The 22,024-nt window shown below is 35.3% G+C and overlaps 1 protein-coding gene across 1 annotated transcript in view; it reads right to left on the reverse strand.

Annotated features, from left to right (window-relative positions):
- Window positions 1–22,024, reverse strand: part of LOC106463650 (rab proteins geranylgeranyltransferase component A 2-like) — a 74,660-nt gene that overhangs the window by 29,485 nt on the left and 23,151 nt on the right. The window contains exons 5-7 of the mRNA XM_013923701.2: window positions 11,983–12,586; window positions 2,372–2,488; window positions 1,033–1,153 (exon numbers count right to left, since the gene is read on the reverse strand). Coding sequence (XP_013779155.1) covers window positions 1,033–1,153; window positions 2,372–2,488; window positions 11,983–12,586 — 842 coding nt within the window. The remainder of the gene's footprint in view (window positions 1–1,032; window positions 1,154–2,371; window positions 2,489–11,982; window positions 12,587–22,024) is intronic.

Below are 22,024 nucleotides of genomic sequence, written 5' to 3' on the forward strand. Positions count from 1 at the left end.
TAAATGATCTAAATCCTTTCATAAATCAGCAGCATCCTCTTCACAGCTAGCAAAACCAAGAGCTTAATATCATCTGCAAACTTAAGTAATTTATTGACTATTCCTTCATCTATGTCATTGATGTAAATCAAAAAGAGCAAAGGTCCTAAGACTAAGCCCTGAGGTAGCCCATTTGTGACTTTAGTCCAGTTTGACTGAACTCCATTTGTAAGAACCTGCTGCTTTCTTCCATCTGGCCAATCTTCTATCCAATTTGCTAACTTATCCCCACACCCATAGAGATTATTTTTTTACAAGTTTTTTATGTGGCGCCTTGTCAGATGCTTTCTGAAAATCCATATACACCAAATTTACCCTCTTACCGTCATCTACATAAGCAGTAACCTTTTCAAAGAATGTCAAAAGATTTTCCTTTTATGAAACCATGTTGACTATCCAATAAAATTCTAAACTTTGTTAACTGACTTTGCAAATCATTTTTTAACAGACTTTCCAAAACTTTCCCCACAACTGATGTGAGACTAATGGTTCTATAATTACTGGGACAATTTTTATCACCTTCCTTGAAAAGAGGAGTTACATTAGCTAACTTCCAATCCTCTGGTACCTGCCCACTATTCAAGGCATTTGGAACACTGTGACTGCTCTTCAGAACCTCTTGAATGGCACTAGGGGTAGGAATTATTAATACTACTAGTGGCAGCAAACATGTTAAAGTAATGTTGCTGTGGCAAGCTGTAATGTCAATACTACAAACAAGGTTATGCCATAAGGTTATTAAAATATTACAAGTATTATAATATTATACATTAAATGAAGATATGTAGATCTGTAACTTTTCCTGATATTGAAGTGTAATTAATGCAGAACATGTACTATTCAGTCTTTTTTCTAAAAAAAATCAAACTTAAAAAAAACAAAAACATATTAAAATTAGATGTTTTTACTTGAAAATTACAAGTATTACCTAACTGAAATTTCAATCTTCATATATGAAGGATTATTCTTTTACTTAGGTTAAGAATTTCATACCTCTATACTCTTCAGGATGTTTTTGAAATTGTAGACAGAATGTTAATAGCTTCATTAGCATTCTTTTTTCTACAACAGAGACATGTTTTGTAGCAAAAACATCAGCTCGAGAGCATGGCACCTAAAATGAGCAGAAATTTTCGAAAAAATACATATTTGAAAAAACAACAACAGCAAAAGATGAAATAATTTAACATACTAACAGAGATACCAAGCAATGCTACAAATGGAGAATATGTATGCCCACTTTCTCTATTTTTGGACTGTAGCACATGAACCATTCATCCAATCTGTATCTGACTCCACATATTTTATTAAAGATCTCATTCTGTAGTATTATACTTGAAATGGCTGCCAATCTTGAACAGTTTCTCACTTTTTTTTTGTTTGCTTCAGATATTCCTACAAAGCTACAAATGAGTTATATGAGCTGTCTCTAATTTTGATAAGATAGAATACAGGGAAGGCAGATAGTCAACAGCACTCTCCACAATTTTTGGCCTACTCTAATCGAATTTGATTTGGGATTTGACTGTTACTCTTATAAAGCACTCATGGTCTTAAAGTGCAGAGTGTAATTATGCAGCATTGTAACACAAACCATGAACACTTGGATTCATAGACCTGAGGATGTAAAACACTAGGCCACATCTGGTACACCTGTCCATCTAAATGCTTATGTATCTAAATTGAGGTTTTGAGGTGGGAATACCAGTTCTTCCACTAAATGTTGCATCAAAATTGGTTGAAGCAGTTTCTCAAAATAATGTATAAGACCAGACAGCCAGAGAACTCTGCCTTACATACAAAGCTAGAAAGGAAATGACATAAAAAATTTAGTATTCCTTTTACGAAATTAAACAAAAATACATATCTGATGTATCAGATTATAAATATTAGGATGGATAATATGAAATTAGATAGGACATTTTTTTCTAGATAAAGAACTCAAGTTATCATAATAGTTAAACCAACACTTATATCAAAACCAGTCTTGCATGTCTGCTCTAATGGCAAAATGTCCTATGAAGTTTGAGCTACTGTTCTGTTCTGTATTTTATTTAATTTTTTTATTAATATTGATACTTGTGACATGCCAATAATGAAAAGTTCGAAAAGATTTAACCATACATACACAATCATGCACATAATTTAATTTCAAAGTTCAGTTGAAAATATTATTATTATTATTATTACTTTTCTGAAAGACACAAAAGTTGTTATTAAAAAAAGGTTAGTTAATGAAGACCTTTCACTGAAAGAAAACATATTATTAATGACTAGAAAAGTGCCTACAGTTTTAAATGAAGTTGTTTAATTTTGAATGTGCTTGGCTTACTTGTTCCAGATGGTTGTTGATGTATGTCAAAACTCGTGTTGCACACTTAAACTCAGCATACCTTGCGATGTTGGATGATATCAAGAGGCCTACCAGAGGTCCTTTTGAAAGAAGAAGCTTTAAAACAAGCAAAGGTTTGTAATTTATTACTTTTTCAGCAGTAGAAAGCAAAACAAAGAAGATAATAAATAAGCTTTCAATCAAGAAGATGAGCCAAATTAACCTGGCTTTAAGACTGGTATAAAACTATCATTAGGTTCTTGATTTTAATCCTTCCTTTGTATAAATGTTAAAAATAGGAAATTTGAAGCTCAATGTTTCACTTATGTAAATTGTTGTACATTATGACATTTGCATTACAAGGTTATAAATGTACATTTTTTTTTCACTCTAGTGGACTGATCAAATTTTTGCCATACAATGGTATGGAATTTTTGAAAAACTTCTTACCTAAGGGGACAAAAAATTTGAAAAATCTACTTGCTCCTCCCTACCCCACAAAACACTAAAAGTAAATTATAACTTTTACTATTTTGATTTTATTTAACAGTAAAAAGTGAAAATAAATTTCTGAGATTCACACATTGAGAACTGATTAAAGAAGTGTTTGCTTAACTTCTAAAGATTTAAATCAATAATGTTTATCTATCATAATATCTACTGTAAATGGGTGATTTTGCAGACATGGTATAAAGGTATATGCTGACATTGAGTGTTTTTTGAAGTCACTAAAATTACAGTATGCAAGTATGTTTTACAAGTGATAATTCATAAGATTTTAAACACTGAAACAGGTATTATTTTTATGTTATATTCTCTGTCTATTGCCATCTGTTAAGTGGGTAAACCTGATGTGCGAGTATTAACAATCATATTTTATGTATACATAATATATAGATACTAACTGACATACTCTCTCAGTACATGGGGAAGACACAAGGATGATCACATCTGAAGACCATCCCCCTCTACCATGCCACTCGTAACAGTATACATCTATTTATATTTATTAATTTTTGTTTTATTGACCTTTCAACTGTTTCTGACTAAAAATACCCCAACAGAAGTTGAAAATTACATGGTGCACTTGCAGCTTCTGTTACCATATCTAATAGTGTAACTCACAAGCTGCTGGTGCCTACACCCAATGAAGATTTTTATTCTTTTTCTCTCATTATCTTGCCTAATAAGTTTCTATTTTTTACATTTTAGTTACTTTTATAATAATAAATAGTGAAAACAAATGAAAAATAAAAACCTCATAATTAAATACCAAACATTTTTATTTTTAGTAAAGCTTTATATTTTAGTTGTTATTTTCTTTACTGTAATATTTTACTTGATTCTCCAGCTTATAGGTAAGTGATCAAAGTATAACAAAAATAAAGGTTGCAAATGCAAAATAAAATGTATAGTATTGATCACAAAATTTCAAAGTACTTATGGTCAGAGTTTACACTTCTCACCTTTTCACACCTATTTTCTGTAGTTATCTTATTACTAGCAGATGGCTTAGAAACTAGAAGAAACAAAATGAATAGTACTGTCTGTCCTTGTAACAGACAACAAATTTCCAAAGTAAATCTCCTGAGAGTTTCTTCTAATCTTTTTACACCTATTTCCTCTGTTTATTCTACTGTTAGTGGCTGAAGTAGAAACCTGCCAAATATAAAGGAAAGAATCATTGTTCCTGTTTAGGTGTTACCAAACTTTAACACCCTCAATATCAGATAAACTTTTGTGGTACAATTCCCAGAACTTTCCATGATTTGAAAACACAGTGGGGTAGGATTTATCAACTTGTTGACAGTATAATGGTTACAAGAAGAATTGTCTAAAGTATTATAAAATGCTTATGCTATGGCTTTGTAGAATAACTGGGCCAATCCAATAAACTCGTTAGGTATTTGAATGTTGGTCAATAAGTGGATGTTTCCTGCAGATCTTATTCAAATCCTGGCTCTGAAAACACAGTGGGTTAGGATTTATCAGCTTTTTTACACAGTATAGTAGTTGCAACAAGAATTGTCTTAAGTACTATATAAAAGTGGGAGAAAGTATTTATGATATGGCCCTGTACAAAGTTGTATCTGATCCAATAACCTTGGGTGGTTGGGATTTAGTGGTAATATAGGTGTGAAAGTGCTTATGAACATCATTTCCTATTTCATGATGCTTACACAGAAACCAATAAATGCATGGTTTTCAATATTTCATAAGGTACAGTGAGGTTTGGGTTACTATACATTACATATAATCAATATTTACAAATAAATATTTAAATTTCAGTTATTTTCTTAAACATAGAACAGTAAGTAAAATATTTTGGAAAACAATGATCTCCACTACTTATGATATTTTGAAGTTCTCTTTTGCACTCGTGAGTTGTACTTCCTAACCCTTGTCAAAGCCTTATCCAAATTCACATGTCGATGTAGAAAATAATAATTTTTGTAGACTTTATGTATGCATTTTTGAATACCAAAAAATTATAAATGACTATACCTATACTACAAAAATCTATTGTAATTTACCAGGCTTCCTAACTATGCTGTATTTGGGTGTAAAAAAAATCTAATTCCTGCTAAGAAAATAGCATTGGTCCTAATATAGTGTATTTCAAACTCTCCAACAACATACCAGCTTTTCTCTTGTAAATAACTTAGAAAGACTAACAGAATCATGTAGAGAAAATGGAGAGCTTTTGATTAGTTATAAACTTATATTAAAAAGAAGGCATTGACTAACAAGTCATCTCAAATGATGAAGCAGTGGGCAAAGCCAATATTGTGAATTCGATAAAATTTATCATTTCTCTGCAAATAGAAAAGGTGTAAGTGTATTATTTTATATTCTAGCTTGCCAATATCAGAAATTTGAGTTTATAATTTGTATGAAACTGCAGACATATTGTGGGCTCCATAAAATGTAATCTGACCAAAACCAGAAGATGACATACCAGTGTAACACACAAAAAATCGATATTTAGCAATTTAATTTTTTTATATTTACTTTCAAATTAAGAAATTAACTAATGTATAGTACTAAAATTTGAATTAAAATCTACAATTTGATACCAAGTTTATTAACATGCATTCATAAAATAGTGGTTTAATCAAGTTTTGAATGCAAGTCTACAAACGTGATGACATGCCCTCTGATCCCTAGCTACCCGTATCAATAGGGTTAAGGATGCATCATATCAATTTTGTTGGGATCAATAAAATAGCATGGGGAGTACACAGGGTCTCCAAGGGTTGACATATGAGAGTCAAATCAGAATGCTGGCTTCCCTATATTATTCCCAAGGGGACCCTAAGGATAAATTCTAAGGGTTTGCCAGTTATAATCAAACACATGCAATCAGAATTTTATAAAATAATGGCTTATATATAATCCTAAGAACTTATGAGTGAAATAAAGAAAAAAAAATGTTACAAGTTTTTACTTTGATGATGATCACTGCATACACATTTGTTTTATTTGATGATGTAATAATCGATTAGCTGAATGTAATTGATTAATGAGCTCACTGATTAATCAATTAACAAATTCCCCTAACTATCCAACCCTATGGATATCCCACTATTCTTGATTGCCTATGTCAATGATTGTTCCAAAGATAACCAGCATAATAGCTTGAAGTGTGGCTGTCCTCAATTCAGGAGGGTATGAATGGAAACGGGACCAAGCAAGTATAAGCTCAATCACTATTGAACAGATGAGGAAGTTTCTAACTTATGGTTATGCTAAAAGTTTAGGGCAAGTTTATGGATGGAAGATACATTCTTTACAGATATGCAAAGGTGGAATAAGCAGTTCTTTCAACTGCTACAGATTTAAGATAAGTAAAACTAGTTCTTTCAGAAATTCTTGATGTTTTCCTCACTGAAACAAGTACAGATACAGTATAACAACTATTATTACTTGTGACTCTATACTAGAATCTGAACAATCAAAACTGATAGATGACGTTTAGTTCCAGAATAGATAACAAAGATAGGCCATAGCTATCAATTAAGTTGATGTAAAATTATTCTTTTACCTTTCTTTTTTCTTGTGTGCATATGTTTCATATCATATAAATATTATAAATTTTATTGTATAGTATTCTTCTCTGTTATGATAGACTAATGCAGATAGATTGGAATTATAGTGTCTTAAGTCTACTGTACTCCAGAATTCTACTTTGAGTTGGTCTTTTTTTTTCATATTAGTGGAAAGTCTGGATACACTGAATGTTATCATGACTAACCGTTTGTAATTATTATTTCTCCAAGAAGAGTTTAGGTCATAAATGTTCTTTACACATTACAGAGTATACCTCATTTTACCATAATTCTCCACTTTCCATGTGAATTACTGTGCAAGCATCAGGGAACCTTACATTAGCTCTGCTGTCCTGCCACAATTTATATTTTACTGAAAGTTGCAGATGTTTTGAAATTTCAGTTGTGGGGAGACAGAAGGGAAAGTATTTCAGGATTAAGTGCCTGTTTGAAATTTATTTTAATTATAAAAATGTAAAATTAAAATCAGGTAGACTTACCCCTGAAATACAGAAAGCAAAATTACCCACACTGTAGAGGAGGTGAGAACTGATGAACATGAAAAGAAACTGAAAATATAATACCACAAGCTATAGAGCAGAAAGATAATAATCTATACTACAAGAAATATGTAGTTGACCAGTCTGAATAAAGTCCAAAACTAGAATGAATGGAGCTGACAAACCTCATTAAAAGAACATTCAGAAACAAGATATTCTTATCAGCAGGGCACCTTTTTGCCTACGATGTCCTTTAATTCAGGCAAAGTGGTCAATTTTTTGAGTGGCAATGGGACACAGATAGTGGCATAAACAGGTATGAGGAATTTTATATCTTGCATTTGCAGTGGAAGGTTCTTGGAGGAACAGCTTAGACATGCATTATTAAAGGACATACTCAAAAGGCAGGAGTATGTCCATATCAAAAATGGCCAGTGATTACACAAACAATCAAATGAGTAGGTACTCAGTGGAAACCAAGAGACCTAAACAGTCCCCAAGAATGGTCTCAACAATGTGAGGACAGTGGAATGGGAACATCAAAACATAAATAAATACAAAAAAAACAACAAAACTAGAGTTCCAATGCCACACAAGGACATGCATGTGTAGATGGGAAAGATACTAGCTGAGACATCATCGGCCACCAGATTGCACTCTTTCTCCACTTCCAAAAGGCAATATTCTCTCTTGGACCTTCACCATACAGAGTGTAGCCATGTTAAGGACAAATGAATAGGTACATGTGACATGAAAGAGTCCTGACTAGAGAAATCCATATTCTGTGTTTCACAAAAGGAAAGACAATGTGTTTTTTTTGTGTGTGCGTGTGCACGTGTGTGTCCATGTATATATTTAAGATACAAGAGAACTTCTCAACCTCAGACATCCCTCGATTAATGAACAGGGATGTTGGGTGGAATAAAAAATACATGAGGGGCCCAAGACAAATGTAGAGATGCAAAGTCCTGACTGAATGAACTGGTATAAATACAGAAACTTGATAAATAAGAGATTGTATTTAATTATTGTATCTTGTTTGTTTTGAAGTCACATTTCCAGACACCTTGGAAATGGTTAACAAGGAGTGTTGAGCAGAATATAGAAAACACACAAGAGATGAATTCAACTGAGCCTGTAAAATAACCACAGGTGGTATATGGAATCTTGAAACTAAAAATAAAGTGAATTTATTAAGGTAAAATATTTGGATTTTTCTCCCATGCTAGCCTATAAGATATTCACTAAATTTTATAGAGATCAGGAAGCCAAAGACATTGCCATATGATGTAACCTGAAATCCACATTGCAGGTGGTTGAGAACATCATGATAAACAAGATGGATCATCTGCACAAACCAATTTATAGATGTGGATGGAACAAGATCTACGGAATGAGGATTGCCAGAAGGTATGAACAACAGTGGTGAAACTAGGTCACTGTGGTCCCTGGTGCAAAATACTTGGGTGGGCCCCCATCACATAGTACAAAATCAACTCTCTCACTATGGGCTTGGTCCTAGGGACTGATCTCCTAACCATTTTGTGCTTGTTTTAATTTTTTTACTATAACTTTTAATACAATATCCCTATCTTCACAAACTTTTGCAAATTATCAGTAAACATTGCAAGGTTTCCATACACAATATATCAGATTTTTTATCAAGTTTTAAACTTTTTTAAGTAATGATTTGCTCAGGCATTTTTTCTTTTCGATGTTGACTATCCAACATGCAAAGTAATTTTGATTCTAAGATTAAAAAAAATACTTTCATACATCAGAAAATTGTCAGATTTCATGTGCCAAATTTTTATAACCTCCAGATAATTATTAAACATTTTTGTTTAGAAAAAAATTTATATTTTATCTGTTATTTTCACTACTTTATCTCTGTATGGGATTGGCCGATTTTATTGACCTTGTAACCGACACAAAAAATTAGGAAATAGATATAAACTATTCTTTTTCCTTTCTAGAATGACAACAAATTATAACATGAAACCACAAATATTTAGTTTAAATAGCTTAAACTTCATAACATTATACATCAATATATATTTAATATTTTTGTTTTATTGATCTTTCAGCCATGTCTGACAAACATTACAGTAATGCAGTGCAAGTGCACTCATGTTACTGTATCCAGTAATATAAAACTGGCTTTATTCAACTCGCTCATCATAGGTAGGAAGTGTGTGACCAGAGGTAAGTACCTATCGGAAATACATTTTCAGCATACAAAAAATTTGAACTTCAATATGGTCTTACCTCCTCCCACACAAAGCTAGAATCCTAGATTGCAAAGGTGGAGGGGCTGGTGTAGGCACACAAATATATAACCAAGTGTTAAGCGACCACCAAGAATGAACAGGTACACACCTATGTGACACCACACTGCTTCTGGAAGTAGGAAATTAATGCAAAATGAGCAGAAAAGTAAGTTACTTACACAAGCAAAATATGGTTTGATGGGTGCAAGCTATAGTAACAAAGAAATGGAATGAGCTATGTACATTCTCAACCTCAACCAGACAGACAAAGTTCCATAACTTGTCCTAGGCATTATACAGTTGAGGATGAAAACAAATTGTAATAACATTGGGGCTAGGGTATGTGGACCATGTAATATATACCCAACAACCCTAACCGTAAGTAAACAAAGTGTCATATGTCAAGCAACTGCAATTATGAAGAGGAAGTGAGTATTTGGCTGTAACTGGAGAAACTCACAAAACCATCATAAGAGCAAGAAGTAAAACAAACCGAATACAGCATTATGGGGTTATGATGTTGCCTCGATTCAACTGCAAGAACAGGGTAAAGCTTTAACCAGTATTATGAGCAAAATCATAACTCACTCAATTGGAAATGCAAGGCAGAGACATCCTGTAACCAGAATTATGAAGAGGGCAAGAAACAATATCCCAACTGTAGGAACAGAGCACAGACATCTTGTTGCCAATATTATGTGGCAGATGAAGTCTCTCAAACTCAACCATAGAAGCAAGGAAAGAACCTTCTGCAGCTGGAATTAATGAGAATAGAGGCTTCTACTACACTCCACCATAGAAAAGGTGCATTGTCATCCTGAACCCAGCATTACAAGGAGGATTCTCCATAGGCTGGACCTTCTCCAACTGATTAACTTACTATTCTATCTATCACATTCCACCTGGGAAAAAGCATCTAGGGGAAATGGAAGAAAGGAAACCAACTTTGCCCTCGTTTCTCTGAGTGGATAATCATGATTATGCATTGCAAAAAAATTTCTATATTCACTCACAAGGAAGCCACCATGGTCCATCACCCCAGTGACTGGGAACTGGTAAGGACTCCCGTGCTCCTCTAGAAGAAACAAAAAGGAAGGGGTGAATGCAGTGAGGAGTCTGGAAGAATGTCACACTGGAGACAGTGCAATGTGTGTCCATGATTCCCTGTTTTGAAAACCAGACCTACCAGGGTTTATTCAACCAAAGCGTTGGCAGAGAAGGGCAGAAATCCCCTTCTGCTTTACTCATGAAATCCATGAGTGATGGTCCACCATAGATGAAAATGTATGGATATCTTGTACATATATCTATATATATATATGCACACATATATACACACACACACACCATTGGTTAAGCAACCAGTGGTCTTACAAAAACACCCAACCTCTACAGTGAGCATTTTATAGCAACTCTAAACTAGTGCGGGTTTAAGGCAAAGCATACCTGACCTGGAATCCCATTATTAGTGGTTAAAACTAGGGTTTCTGAAATAAAAACATAAATGAAACAAAATGATAAGACATACACCAGTCAAAGAAGAACTGACATGTGTAGAATTGCCATGGGAGGAATATAATATCCACTAGAGGAAGATATAGTTAGGTCATGCAGATAATGAAAGACAAAGGTATTGGGACTAGTGCACATTCTGGCCTGAACGATCTCTTTCAAAGGAAGCTAAAGTTGTACAACCAAGAATATAGTGATGTGACAAATCTAATGAAAAGAAATGTTGTGAAGATGGTGACCTTCCATGGTTAAGTCCAAATACATCAACCTAATAATTTCATGAACCCATCCAGTAAGCATGACAGGGGACAGATCATTGGAAAGGAAAGGATTTCTGGGAATAAAAGGTTGGGAACGTGAAAAGTAGGCAGTACATGTCACATATCACATTAAGCTGTAAAGCTGACAAATAAACTGATCAGGATTGGAATGGGAGTATAGGTGGGAAATGGAAGGTGAGGAATGGGTAGGAAAGCCAAATCACCTAAACTGGCAGAATAGGTCTTATGGAGGAAGGATAGTGGATGACATAGGAGGAATGGTAAAGGCATAAATACCTAAATGATGATGACTGCAAGAAAGGAGGAGGAGGAAATATGTCTTGGGGGAGAGAAGGTAGATGGAACACAAAGACAAAGGTTTAAACGGAGGATGAGAAAGGGTATAAAGGACCACACTGAGATCCCAATAAGCAATTCAAAGGAATGGAAAAGGAGGAAAAGCACAGGAGAAGACAAAACAAGATGAAACCTTGAGAAATGAAAGATGGTCAACAAGGCTGCCCAATAACTATACACAGTCAAAGTGGACTGAAGCAACCTGTCTACTCACTGGACTTTATTTCCATCAAACACAAATGGGATGATATTTTTTGAGACATGTCACACTCTGTTGAATGACTCGAGACACACAAGTGTCCATGGTGTTCTTGCTTTTAATCAAGACCATGACCCATAATGAAGTAAATGTTACAATCTGTAAAGTCACCTCTGCCATATGTTCATTTACAAACTTAGGATGAAGGACTAACAATTCACAGTTCAGATCATATTAAGACTCATCAGATACCCAATATGTAGAAAAATAAATTGAGGGGATGATATTAGGTGCGTAGGTAGATTTTGCTTTGCCATAGCTAAAATATAATAAATTCCTATTGCCCTTTACTTTTGTTTTATTTTGTGTAAATAATTACTAAACTATTATATATTTTCATTTAGTATAATGTTTTCTTTTAACATTTTACAGGACTCCAACAAAAAGATAATACATGGGATTACTTTTGGTGCTAGGTCCAGATTAAACTTCCTTCGCTGGGTATGCAGATCTTCCAAGGTCCATTCCTTCTTATCAGGTTTGGAAGGTTCCAAGTTCAAATCATGACACATTTCAGCAGACTCCTCACTTCTGATATTATGATTTCTGTCTTCAAGAACATCATTTACAGAGTCTTCTCTCTCTCCAACATTCTGAATCAAGGTATTATCACTAGATGTATTGGACCCAAACAATGCTTCTTCCAAACTCTGTCCTAAATCAGGTGATATTGTATCTTCTTCTTGATGTTCCCTTGTTACATGGTCTCCATTTCCTTCCTGATTACTAACATCATTAGTTCTACTTGTAGAAGCTCCTAAGAAAGTTACTCTACTGCTCTCAGATTCCTGGAGATTGTGAGTAATGCCAGAAAGTTCAGTTTCACCCACCGCTTCTGCTACTTGTTCATTATCTGTTGGAGAAAAACTATCTCCAGATGAAGCAGCAAGATGAGATATTTCGGTATTTTCAGAGTTCTCATTACCAGAAGGGATAACATTAGTTTTCTCCAAATCATCTTGCGAAAAGACTTTTTCTTCTGGTACACTTTTAGCAGATGCTGATTCCCTAAATATTTGAAATAAATCAAAATAAATTTTTTGGCTATAACAGCACCTTAAATATCCACTGAAATTTCTGAGCAAAAATATTATATATATAATTAACATAATAACCTTTGATATATTTAGAATGAAATGCAAAATGTGCTAAATTAAAAACAACGTTAAGTTGATAATTACTCATTATACAAGTTTATCAAGCATTATTTTTCAGTGATTATAATGTATACAGTGGTGAATAGAAGACATTGTAAAAATTATAATACAACTAATTACCAGAAAAAATATTCTTTTACTGAAAAAACTTTAGATATGTATTTAGCAAGTCATAAAAATTATGAAGATGCAGTTTGCAAACTGTACAATGGATACACATTTTTATTCTTCACAATAATAGGTAGGCAAACAGGAATTTCTAAGCATAAGGAAAAGTTTTATTGATGGTGGAACATACTACTTGTTTAGGTAGTACATTGGTCTGTTTTCTTCAGGTATGATCAATACTAAGCAATCCAAGGTTTATACATCATTACAAAGACAATAGGGATTAAATGCGATAGAAATGGTGTCAGCAGGTAACATAAGCAGAGGTCAAGACTGGCGAAGTGTATAAACAAAGAATACACCTTGCCAAATATGGCTATATTGGTGGGGCCATTATCACAGTTTAGTGAGAGGTCATTTGCTTTGATGATCTCTATAGTTTCTAAGCAGTCTCTTTTTTATTAGTTTTCAGTTGGTGTAGGAGAAGAATTTCATTCCAAAGTATTTTGTAACCTGTTTCATATTGATGATATGTTAAGACAGATATCTGGAAATCACCTCTACCCATGTGACCTTGGTGTCTTTACATCTTGTTTCTAAGGGACATGACATTTGTCTTGTGTATTTCTTTCCACATTTACATGTGTTACTGTATATACTCTGTTTTAATTCTTTTAATAGGGATTCTTTTGGGTTAGGTAGCAAGATGTTAATTTCATGTGAGGGTTTGAATACACTTTTTTACATCAATGTTCAGATTATTAAAAGGTCTAGTAATTTTGTTAGAAATTTCTTGCACCAAAGGGAATGAAACAAATTTCTTTTGTGTTGTTGATAGGTGAAAGGTTAGAGGTTAATCTAATCTTTTTCACTGTTTTGAAGTGTGATACAAGCGTTACCTATGATATTGGGGTTAAAACCTCTAGATAGTGCTATGTTCTTAAGGTAGTTCAATTCAATAAGTAACTCTTTTTTGTGGGTGCAAAGTTGTATAGCATGATTTACGTAGGTGAAGTAGAAGGATATTTTGTGCAATAGATGATGATTAGATCTTATGTGTGGCAGCATAATGATTGAAACAAATCTCTATTCTCTCAAAAATTCTCTATGTTTTGTCAATAGAATTAGAAACTTCAAGTTAAACCAAGAAAATATATTATACAATCCTTGATTACCTCAATACCTATTGAACAAGCCTTAAGATGTCTAAAAGAAAAACTAGAAGACTTATTTTACATATGTAGAGCAGTAATAATGGATTAGTAATGGGATCCCCCTTCTCCGCTCTATTAAGTAACCTCTACATGTCTGTTATAGAAAAAGAACTGTTTGGAAACAAATTCATACACGCCAAGAAACTATATTTCTGGTTAAGATACGTATATAGTGACATGGGAAAGAGACGCTACTCAATTTCATTGAATTCTTAAAAGCACTAAAACCCAATGTCATAATTTTCACACATGACATAGAATCTAACAGTTGTCTTCCATTTTTAGATGTGAATGTAAAAAGAGAAAATAACAGTTACCACCAGTACATACAAGAAACCCCATTCCGTCACTGTAAAGCAGTGAATCTAGCCCAATGCACTGTCTGTCTTTTCCTATGCCTAGCCATTTCCACACTCATTTACCATTTAGAAGTTTAGGTAGACCAAGTCCTTTGTGATGTACTGACTAGTAACTTGTCACAAGCTAATGCTTGCATATAGATAACAACCTCTGCATGTGTTTGTTCTGTAATCCACAGAGGACCATTTTTTCTATACCTGCCGTGTTAAATAAAAACTCTGGAAAAATATTTCAAAAAGTTTATTATGTGTAAAACTAAACAGATCCCCTCGAGGTGAATTCCTGTATGTGGTAAGGGAACCTCCCAGGGAAGGCGCTGTATTTTCAGTTTCCTCCTCTGGGATATAAACATCCATCCACGTATTTGCCATGCGTGGCGAACTGTGAAGTGGAGGAGAGGATCCTGGTGGTTGAGTGGTGTCTGGGGCACTGCAACACACCACTTTGACTTTGAATTCCCTTCCACCCCACCCCTGGGTCAACTGGCTTGTCCCATCAGGCTAGGATCAACTGAGTACTAGTGTTGGGCATGCTCAACAGGTGTTGTAGAAATCATGTCTGATGCTGGTGTTTGGGTATAGTGCTCACGAAACCCTGGCATTGCTGCAGTGACCCACGTGGCAGTGATAATTTTTCTCTTGTTTTGAGAAAGGTTGGCAGTGGTCGATGCCACCCGACCCGAGTGCCACGATGGAAGTTGGACCAGGCTGACTGGCCCTCTTTCACTGCTATCTCTGAACTTGATCCCACCATTGTAAGTCTGCCATCAATAGACGACTGTGTGGCAGCAGTGACTGACTGTTTCATCCAGGCAGCTGCTCACTTTATTCCTAAGACCTCAACACGTTTTCCACGATATCCTCATCCATGGAGGAGTCCTACCTGCGATGAGGCATGGAAGGCTAAAAAACGCGCCTGGGATACCTTCCAACAGTATTCTTCTCTTTCTAATCGCATAGCTTATCAGCTGGCCTGTGTCCATGCTCGGCATGTTTGACATCAAAGCCAAAAGGAGTTTTGGATTAAGTTCACTACTAGCATCTCTTCTACCACTAGTTCCAAAACCATATGGGACAAGATTTGAAAAGTCACTGGGAGGTATGCTTCCCATCCTCTTTCCATCTTGCTCTCCAATGGGCAGGAAGTTACTGAAGTCCAGAGTATTGCTGATGCTCTCGGCCACAGCTTTATTCATGCATCTAGCACTTCTGTTACTTCCCCTGCTTTCTTGGCTATCAAGTGTCTCGGGCAGAGCGATCACCTCTTTCCTTTCGGGCCAACTGTCTTTATGACTATAATGCCCCTTACATTGGTGGAACTCAAACTTGCTCTTTATCGGTTTGGTAGTACATCGGTCGAACCTGATGATGTTCATTATGAGATGCTGCACCATCTCTCTCCTGCCTCTCTTGCGATTCTTCTGGTTATTTTTAACCAGATCTGGCAGGAGCATGTTTTTCCTAATGTTTGGCATCAGGCTATTGTCCTCTCTTTCTCTAAACCTGGGAAGGATCCCAAGATTCCTTCTAATTATTGTCCCATTGCTTTGACTAGCTGTCTCTGTAAGGTCTTAGAGAGGATGGTTAATGCTTGTCTTGTTTAGTTCCTCAAATTAAACATGCTCCTTTTGCCTACCAAGTATGGATTCTGTCGACAGTGCTCCACCATGGACCATCTGATTCGACTTGAAACGTCAATCAGAGAAGTCTTCCTCAAGAGAGAACAACTTGTTTTCATGTTCTTTGATCTTGAGAGAGCTTATGACACTACGTGGAGGTATGGCATTTTGCAGGACCTTCACTCCTCTTGGTTACATGGTCATTTACCCATTTTTATTCAGAACTTTTTACTGGACATGCAATTCCAAGTCCATGTGGGTTCAACTCTATCCCATTCCTTTCAGCAGGAACTTGGAGTCCCTCAGGGCTGTGTCTTGAGTGTCACACTTTTTAGTGTCAAAATTAATGCTATCGCTACTCACTTTCCTCCAACTGTTGTAAATTGGCTCTATGTTGACAACTTCCACATCTCATGTCAGTCATTGAACATGAGGTTTATTGAGTGGCAGCTTCAGACTGCCCTCAATCACTTGTTGACATGGACCACTGCAAATGGTTTTACATTTTCTTTTTCCAAAACTGCTTCCATGCATTTTTACTGCCAACGGGGTATCTACCCCAATCCCAAGCTTCATCTTGGCAATGTTGTATTCGTGTGGTCTCTGAGGCAAAGTTTTTGGGGCTTATCTTTGACCGTAAGCTTACCTTCATTACACACATCAAGCAGCTATGTGTCAAGTATACAAGGGCACTGAACATCCTCAGTGTCTTCTCTTCCACCTCTTGGGGAGCAGATCAATGTTCTATGCTCAGGATCTATTGTGCCCTGATTTGATCCAAACTAGACTATGGGCCTTTGGTCTATGGTTCTGCCAGGACTTCGGCCTTGAAGATGCTGGACCCCATTCACCATCTGCACCGGGGCTTTTTGCACTTCTCCAGTCCAGAGTTTGTATACAAACCTCCTCTTCACCTCCATCATTTGCTTCTCTACAATATACTACCAAGCTTCGATCCTTACCAGAGCATCCCACCTGAGACTGTGTCTTTCTTCCTCGGTGGGCCGTGAACAGACGGTCTGCAATTACGCCCTTTGGCGTACATATCCAGGCACAACTGGCTTAGTTGTGTCTGTCATTGAATGACATTTCTGTCTCCAATGATCAGCCCATTCCACCTTTTCTGAGTCATCTGAGGAAGGTGGATACTCCCGATTGGAAGTACCATCTTCTCTTTTGCTGAACATCTTTCGAGCCATTCTTCTCTTCCTATTTACACAGATGGTTCAAAATTGGGCGATTCTGTAGGCTCTGCCATAGTTTTCTGTGGCTTGGTAGTTGCTCGCAAGATCACCTCTACAGTTTCTGTGTTCACTGCTGAGTTGTATGCTATTTCTCATGCCCTAGATCATGTAGAAGCTATGCAGTACAGCGATTGTACTATTTACGCTGATTCTCTTAGCTCTCTACTAGCCCTGGAATCGCTTAACGTTAGTTCTCACCCTGTTCTTGTCAATATTCAACAACGACATGCCCATGTTTTGCTATCTTACATTTCCATCCAGTTTTTCTGGATACCTGGCCATGTCAGTATTCATGGGAACGAGCTCGCTGACACCGCAGCTAAATCCGTCTACTCTGGTGCTGTCATGGCTGTGCCTGTTCCATACATGGACTACTCTCCTGTATTCAAGGCAGGGCTTCACGGCAGTAAGCAGTCGACTTGGGGTGAGTAACATCATAACAAGCTTTTCCAGATCAAACCTTCTGTTGCTTTTTAGCGGTCTTACTTCCGTAAGGATAGGAAGGAGGAAGTTGTCCTGACAAGGCTACGCATCGGACACAGTTTTTTAACTCATCGTTTTCTTTTATCTGGTATTGACCCACTAATGTGTAGCCTTTGTGACATACATGTCACAATAGCTCACATTTTACTGTTGTGCCGTCATTACCACCGTGAGCAGCGGCACCATTGTAGACACATGTTTTGTAAGGCTTTACCTCTGATATTGGACAGTGTAATTGGCGATGGTGACACTGTCCAACTTGATTGTATTTTCAATTTTTTAAGAACAATTGGTCTTTTTAATTTTACGTAATTCTTTTATCTGTTCTTTGGACATATTTTAGTTTTAAGTCACTTTATTTTTACATTTTACTACAAATTACTTTTACTGTTTTTACCGGTTGTTTGGTGCAGATAGCCTAGTTGATTTGTGTCATAAAACACAAAGCAAACAACCAAACAGCTAAATAAATGCTGTGAAAATATAAGTAAAAAATTGGTTTTAAAGTGTATAAAAATATAACTGTGAATGAATAAAATGTAGAAATATAATCAATTGGGTCAAATCAGCTAATGGTAACAATTTCAGCCAGTTAGGTTCAGTATTTCAGTTTAAAATATTTGTATAAATGTGAAATATTTATTGCAGATATTTTAAAATTTTTGGCTTCTCGTATTTTTTGAGAGCTGCAACTCTTAATATTTGAGATATTACTCTTAAATTGTATTTGCTTAGTCTTTTGTATTAGTAAAACATCCTTGTCTACTTTGAATTAAATCTAAAAAGTTAAAGCTAGAACATGAAGTATTTGTTCAGTTCACATGAGATGACTATTCAACTGAACAATGTAGAACAGTGAAAGTAGCTACAATTAGCCAAGTTAACTGTGAGGCTAAAGTTAACCCATGATAACACAGGCCTGTGATGGTTTTATTGTTTCAAACTTTTAACATGTTCTACATTATTCCTGTACATTGAACCTGAAAATGATATCCATTTTTCTCCATCATGTACAAAATTTTCACAAAGCATTATATGTACTTTACAGAAGTGAATCATTTTCATTGAAATCGAGTCATATTTTGTTATGCTTAAAATATTCATAACCACTGGCTATAGATTTCTCCAGACCAATTGTAACATGAGAGTCTTATCAATCATTCTAGAACACACAAGAAACACACAATGCTAGTATATAAATGGTTAACAGGCCGCATGACGTGTCATTTCTGGATAGTATGTTTGTGTGTGAACTTTGACATTATTTTTTTTTCTTTTCAATATTATTTATTCATTGCTATGGCAATAAGAGGTTGAGTAAATGACCCAAACATATTCTATCTGTGGTAAATTTGTTATAAGGAAACAAAGGTAAAACATTATAGAATTAGTCAAAAAAGCGTATTATGCATATTTTGGAATAAAACTTAGGAACCAAGTCAAATCATGGGCTCTGCACAAAGTTTGCACCATTTGCATTGAAGAGCTGAGACAATAGACTAAAGGTAGGAAAAAAGTCTTTGCCTTTTGGAATTCCAGTGGTCTGGCATGAGCTTAGAAACCACAGAGGTGACTGCTATTTTTGCTCAGGTAACGTGCAAGGCTACAATCGAAGGAAGCTTCTTATCCAAACCTTCATTCTGCTATAAGACCTGTTGCTCATGGACATTTTGTACCTGTACCTACTCCACTCTTGATACAGTTTCATCTGATTCTGAATCTGATGTCAATAGAAATGATGATAGCAACTGTTTTCAACCTGAAACGTCTGGTGAACCACAATTTTTCACACAAGGTGAACTTAATGATTTGGTGAGCGATTTGGGCCTTCCAAAGGATTCTTCAGATATTTTTGGGTCCAAACTTCTGGTAAAGAACTTACTTTCTCTTGGGACATCATTTTACTAATACAGAAATCATGAGAAAGAGGTTATACCATACTTTTCATAAGAAGGTTCACTGGTTTATTGCAACAATAGTGTGAATTAATACCAATGTTAGGAACTGCAGTCTATGAACCAAGTGAGTGGCAATTGTTAATTGATTCCTCCAAAAGAAGTCTAAAAGGTGTTCTCCTACACAATGGTAACATATAGGCATATATTCCTATTGCTTATTCAGTTCACTTGAAGGAAACGTACAAAAACCTTGAACTTCTTCTTAATAAGGTCAAATACAAAGAATATGGTTGGCTACTTTGTGGAGACTTAAAAGTCCTTTGTAAGTTGTTGGTTCAACAACCCGGTTATACAAAGTTTCCATGTTTTTTATGTAAATGGGACAGCAGAGCACAAAATCAGCACTGGATAAAGAAACAATGGCTATGCAGAGTCAACCTGATATCAGGATCGAAAAACATTGAACGTGAAAGTTTGGTTGACGCAAAGAAAGTCCTATTACCTCCTCATCACATATAACTAGGCTTGATGTAGCATTTTGTAAAGGCCCTAGACAAAGATGATGACTGTTTCAATTGTCTATGTGGGCAATTCCTAGCTCTTTCAGAAGCAAAAATTAAAGAAGGGATTTTTTGTTGGGCCTCAGATTAGGAAATTGACTTTGGATGAACAGTCGAAAGGAAAATGAGGAAAATTAAAAAAGAAGCATGGATTGCCTTTAAAGATGTTATTGACAAATTTTCAGGAAACAACAAGAATCCAAATTATGAAAATATTGTCAATAACTTGCTCAATAAATTCAAAGAGTTGGGTTTTAATATGAGCTTGAAAGCTCATTTCTTACATTTACATATTGACTATTTCTCTGAAAATTTTGGTGCCATCAGCAAAGAACAAGGGGAAAGGTTTCATCAAGATATCAGGGAAATTGAGAGGAGGTATCAGAGAAAATGGAACATCAGCATGATAACTGATTGCTGGTCATTGAAATGAGATGCTCTAGACACAATATATAAAAGAACGACCACAACACATAGTTTTGAGACTAAAACACGTAGATTTGACAAAAAAAAATCAGGATGAATGAGGATGTATATTCATTTGACATCAATGTTCTTCCCTTTTCTTCATTTTGGTAAATGAAATTATAATTTGATCTAAGTAAGAGTTTTTTTTTCTTCCTGATTTGTAAAACATCCTTACGTGATAGAAAAAATTAATATTATTTTCGAAATCAGTGTAGCTGAATTATGGAAAATCCTTTATTGAAACCAAAACAAGTTTTATGGAGGAAAAGTGCAATGATTTACTGCAAGTTGAATGAAAGACACAGGTAATACTGTTGAAGTTTAAAAATTTTGATTATCAAAAAAACCTAACCTTTATGACCTATTCACTCCAAAAGTGCTTCTATCAGCAGAAAAAAAACTACAGGTCAACTCTTGACAAAGGCACCAGGTTTAGCTTGTAGGACAAGTACTATTATGAGCATGTGCATATTGAAGGAGTTAACTTTTAAAAAAGTATTAGTCCTGCAAATGCAAGCACAATGAATCATATCACAAAATATTGTTCAGAAAGTGACAGAAGAAATACTTAACACAATAGTTTTCATTCTCTGACAGATTGTTTAGGCAGTGTATTCATGATGAAATTTGGTTGAACAGATAGCAACTGCCTGTTGTATAAACACAAGTATAGAGGATGATGTTTGGAAAGCCTTCCGCCTTTTGTCTTCAGGTCAGTGTGTATATGGTGTTGTTGATCTTTATAGTATTCTGGTGGATTGTAGAGGGCATGTTATGATTAGTTGGTTTATCCCTATTTTTGATTGTTGTAGAGAATTCCTGCAGATTCAGCTAATACTCATCTCTAATCCAGAATCTCTGTTTAGTGAAGGCTTTATTGTGTTATTGTAAAAGGATTCTTTAATTTTCTTGTCTTCCAAAATTTGTCTGTGTCAATGATTCTAATATTTTCCCAGTTCATTTTGTGTCCAGTTGACATAGTTTGATGTGCAATGGCTGAATTTTATGTTTTCATGAGTCTTGTACTGTCTTTAAGTTATTTTATTCTTGTCACAAGTCTTTTTCCCATTTTTCCAATGTATGTTTTGTTGCAGGAACAGATAATTTCATAAATGACATTTTTGTGTTTCTCATTGGTAGGTTTCTGTTGGTTTTTCACCAGAATGGACCTTAATGTCTTGTAGGATTTCCACCAGACATCTACATTGAATTTCTTGGCTATGCATTTGAGTTTTCCACTGAAATTTTGCAGGTTACGTTGACAACACTTTTATTATCTGGCCCCATGGTCATGAAAACTTTCTAGCCTTCCTAGAACATCTTAATTCTACGGACA

The sequence above is a fragment of the Limulus polyphemus genome, unplaced genomic scaffold, assembly GCF_000517525.1.
Source record: "Limulus polyphemus unplaced genomic scaffold, Limulus_polyphemus-2.1.2 Scaffold1453, whole genome shotgun sequence".
In the NCBI taxonomy this organism is placed as follows: Eukaryota; Metazoa; Arthropoda; class Merostomata; order Xiphosura; family Limulidae; genus Limulus; species Limulus polyphemus.